This window comes from Ictalurus punctatus, chromosome 17 (genome assembly GCF_001660625.3).
Source record: "Ictalurus punctatus breed USDA103 chromosome 17, Coco_2.0, whole genome shotgun sequence".
Taxonomy (NCBI): Eukaryota; Metazoa; Chordata; class Actinopteri; order Siluriformes; family Ictaluridae; genus Ictalurus; species Ictalurus punctatus.
Window position 1 is genome coordinate 5,903,395 of NC_030432.2, and position 3,276 is coordinate 5,906,670.

The 3,276-nt window shown below is 43.7% G+C and overlaps 1 protein-coding gene across 1 annotated transcript in view; it reads right to left on the reverse strand.

Moving 5' to 3' along the window:
* The window catches only part of hip1 (huntingtin interacting protein 1), a 41,822-nt gene extending 40,065 nt beyond the window's left edge, over positions 1-1,757 (reverse strand). Inside the window, exon 1 of the mRNA XM_017491049.3 lies at positions 1,390-1,757. Coding sequence (XP_017346538.1) covers positions 1,390-1,509 — 120 coding nt within the window. The 5' untranslated portion in view covers positions 1,510-1,757. The remainder of the gene's footprint in view (positions 1-1,389) is intronic.
* Positions 1,758-3,276: the final 1,519 nt, after the last annotated feature.

Below are 3,276 nucleotides of genomic sequence, written 5' to 3' on the forward strand. Positions count from 1 at the left end.
TTCATGGGGACCGTTTGGTTTAAACTTAGCTTATGGGTTGAATAGTGTGTTTGAGCTGGAAAATCACCACTGTACTCTAACCCTTAGTCACACCTCAGTCTGATACCAGTATATCTCCATTAACACCACCTGATATTACACCATCGACTTGCTCACAGGTTATAAAACCCCCACCCAATGTTGACTTTGATAAGCTGCCTGGCCCACATGTTTAAAGGCCGACATGATTGACTGCAGAAGCCAATAAGTACAATTTATTGGCAGACACATTTAAGAAACTACTTGTGTCGATAAAATGTCTGTACAATGCCTTTTAACATGGAAGATAGCCATTAATATACCCACAGAGGAGTTTAGCAAGACCATACACACAGATGTATGGATGTATTTTACACAGATGTAAAAATAAAAAATCACTGCTACACCTCAGTGCGTTCGTACACACCTGTACGCGTGCGTAAGTGTGCGTGCGATGATGTATAGATACACGATGGCTTGTTACACCTTATAAGCGTTCGGTCATTTCTGTCAACCAAACTAGGACTGACAGCCAGGGATAAAGTCAGGGTGTGTGTTCAGCTGACCTCATGCAAATGGCTCCATGATCAAAGATTCCCACATTCAGCGCTAAGTACCTCCTAAGATATAAGTGAATAATGGCAAAAAAACGCTACAATCGGGCACAGCTACAGCGCTCATCATCCACAGACTTTAGCTCTGACACTATATTCCCACATACTTACTCATTTTAAGTTGGTAAGAACCGTTATTAAAGTATGATAGAGTGCAATTATGGACTTGAGCTGGTGTTTACGAGTTATAAGTCGATAGAGACCTTGGACAATGGCAGGAAACAGCAAACACAAATATTTATCCCAGCGCCTGTGATCTCTAAACACAACAATTTCCCATTTTCCTGCATGCAATTAAAAATTGGGAACATCCTGTTTATTAAATGCACGGACCAGGACACACTTCCTGTTCTGAGCTTCTAGCAGGAGTTTATGATATTCATGAATGCTGCCTTATTTAAATCAAGTTCATAGTGTGTGTTGTCTGTGTGTATTTGTGACTGTCTGTGTGTCTGCCTGTCTGTCTGTCTGTCTATGTCTGTCTGTCTGTGTGTGTCTGTCTGTGTGTGTGTGTGTGTGTCTGTCTGTCTGTCTGTCTGTGTGTGTGTGTGTGTGTCTGTCTGTCTGTCTGTGTGTGTGTCTGTCTGTCTGTCTGTCTGTGTGTGTCTGTCTGTCTATGTGTGTCTGTGTGTGTGTGTGTGTGTCTGTCTGTCTGTCTGTGTCTGTCTGTCTGTCTGTCTGTGTGTGTCTGTCTGTGTGTGTCTGTGTGTGTCTGTGTGTCTGTGTGTGTGTCTGTGTCTGTGTGTGTGTCTCTTACCTGGTTGCGCTCGAAGTTTTCTCTCTCCACTTCCAGGCTGTTGGCTCCACCAGCGCGGCGGCTCAGCACTTTGGGAAGCGGGTTTGGGACCTGCTGCATGGAGCTCTTCATCCGGTCCATTTTCAAAATATTAATAATAACAACCAAACTAGCACTGGGTTACTGTCAGTTAACACAAACACCACCAAAACACCGTAAGCACAAAGTTTCCATCCACGTTCACACAACAACGCATTCTTTTCCGTCTTCACATCTGAAAATAAATCACCCCGATGAAACTGAGATCACTAAATAAATAACAGTAAAGTCTGAGTAAACACGGCGCAGGAATGAGCGGATTCAACACCGCCGGATGAGCGAATGAAACAGCAGCAGGATTCCTCTAACTGCTGTCTACGATTGGATGAAAAATTGTTTGACCCGCCCATTAAGCGTTATTCCTTGCATCTGATTGGTCCGCGTGTGATCTGCTGTCCCTGTTTTCCAAAGCACAACTGTTCGGGTGAAGGAATTAAAATAAAAGCCCTCAGAAATGCCTAAATCTGGTGGAAATAAGACTCGCACTTTATTATTTGTTCGAGTTACACGTATGCATCTGCTTCAAAACCACAAGCAGCTTACACTTTTGCTTTGTTGACTGAGCTGAGTGACTTGAATCCAAGTGAAACCCCCAGATTAGTGCATGTGTCATTCAGGAACAAGCTCTTTTAAGTGAACAGAACTCCATTTTCTGTTTCTTTGTCTTTGTAGATGTTACACTTGCTGTGCAATTAAATCAGAAATGCTTCCATTCAAAAAATGCCAACATCTGAGCAGGTGATTAGAATGAATAGTGAAGTGTGTGAGGTGTAGAGGTGTGCATCTAGAGTGTTATCCTGTGGGACCAACCAAAATGTTTACAGCAGTGGTCACCAACCCTCTTCCTTGAGATCTATCTTCCTGCAGGTTTCATGTCCAACAAAATCTAACACACCTGTTTTAGCTGATCAAGAACCTCTTAAGTCTTCAGGAAGGTAGATCTCCAGGGTTGGTGACCAGCATAGTGCCACAGTGAGTAGTGCTGCCATTTCAACAGATTTAGGGTTTGAGCCTGAGCTCGGAGTTACTATCTGTGCAGAGTTTCACAATGATTTTCCTTCAGGATGGTGAGTTGTTTACGCTAAAATTGCCCTAGGTGTGTGGGTGTGGGCATGCTGCTCTGCAAAACACTACGGTCCCATCCAGGATGTGTTCCGCCTCACGCCCAGTATTCCTGGGATAGGCTCTGGATCCACCGCCTTCTTGGCCTGAATAAAGAGATTATTGAAGATGAATGGGAGTGGGCAGTCACATATGAAGCTTGCAGGACAAAGAAAGGCCACGTTAATTAAATAAGGAATTTCTTGGATGCCATGGGTTGCTCACACTGCATTTTGCAGTGTTGTTACTGTGTTCATTCATTCATCATTAGTACTTTATTTTGGTCAGGGTACAGGGATCTGGTCACTGTGGTTTAAATGTTTTGTTATAAAAAGACCGCCATTGTCCCAGAACCTAAGAAATCTATCATCGCCTGCTTGAATGACTACCATGTCTAATGTAGAACTAACCTCCATTGTTATTAAGTGCTTTGAGCAGATGGTCAAAACCTTAATTTGCTCCTTCCTGCCTGCCGCATTAAACCCCCTGCAATTTGCATACCGCGCCAACAGGTCCACCGATGATGTCATCACCCTGGCACTGCACACTGCCCTTAACCACCTAGAGGCGAAGAAAAACTACGTGAGAATGCTGTTCATCAACTACAGTTCAGCATTCAATACCATAATTCCAACCAAACTTGTCACCAAGCTCAAGGACCTGGGTCTTAACAGCCATCTGTGCAACTGGATCTTGGACTTCCTGATA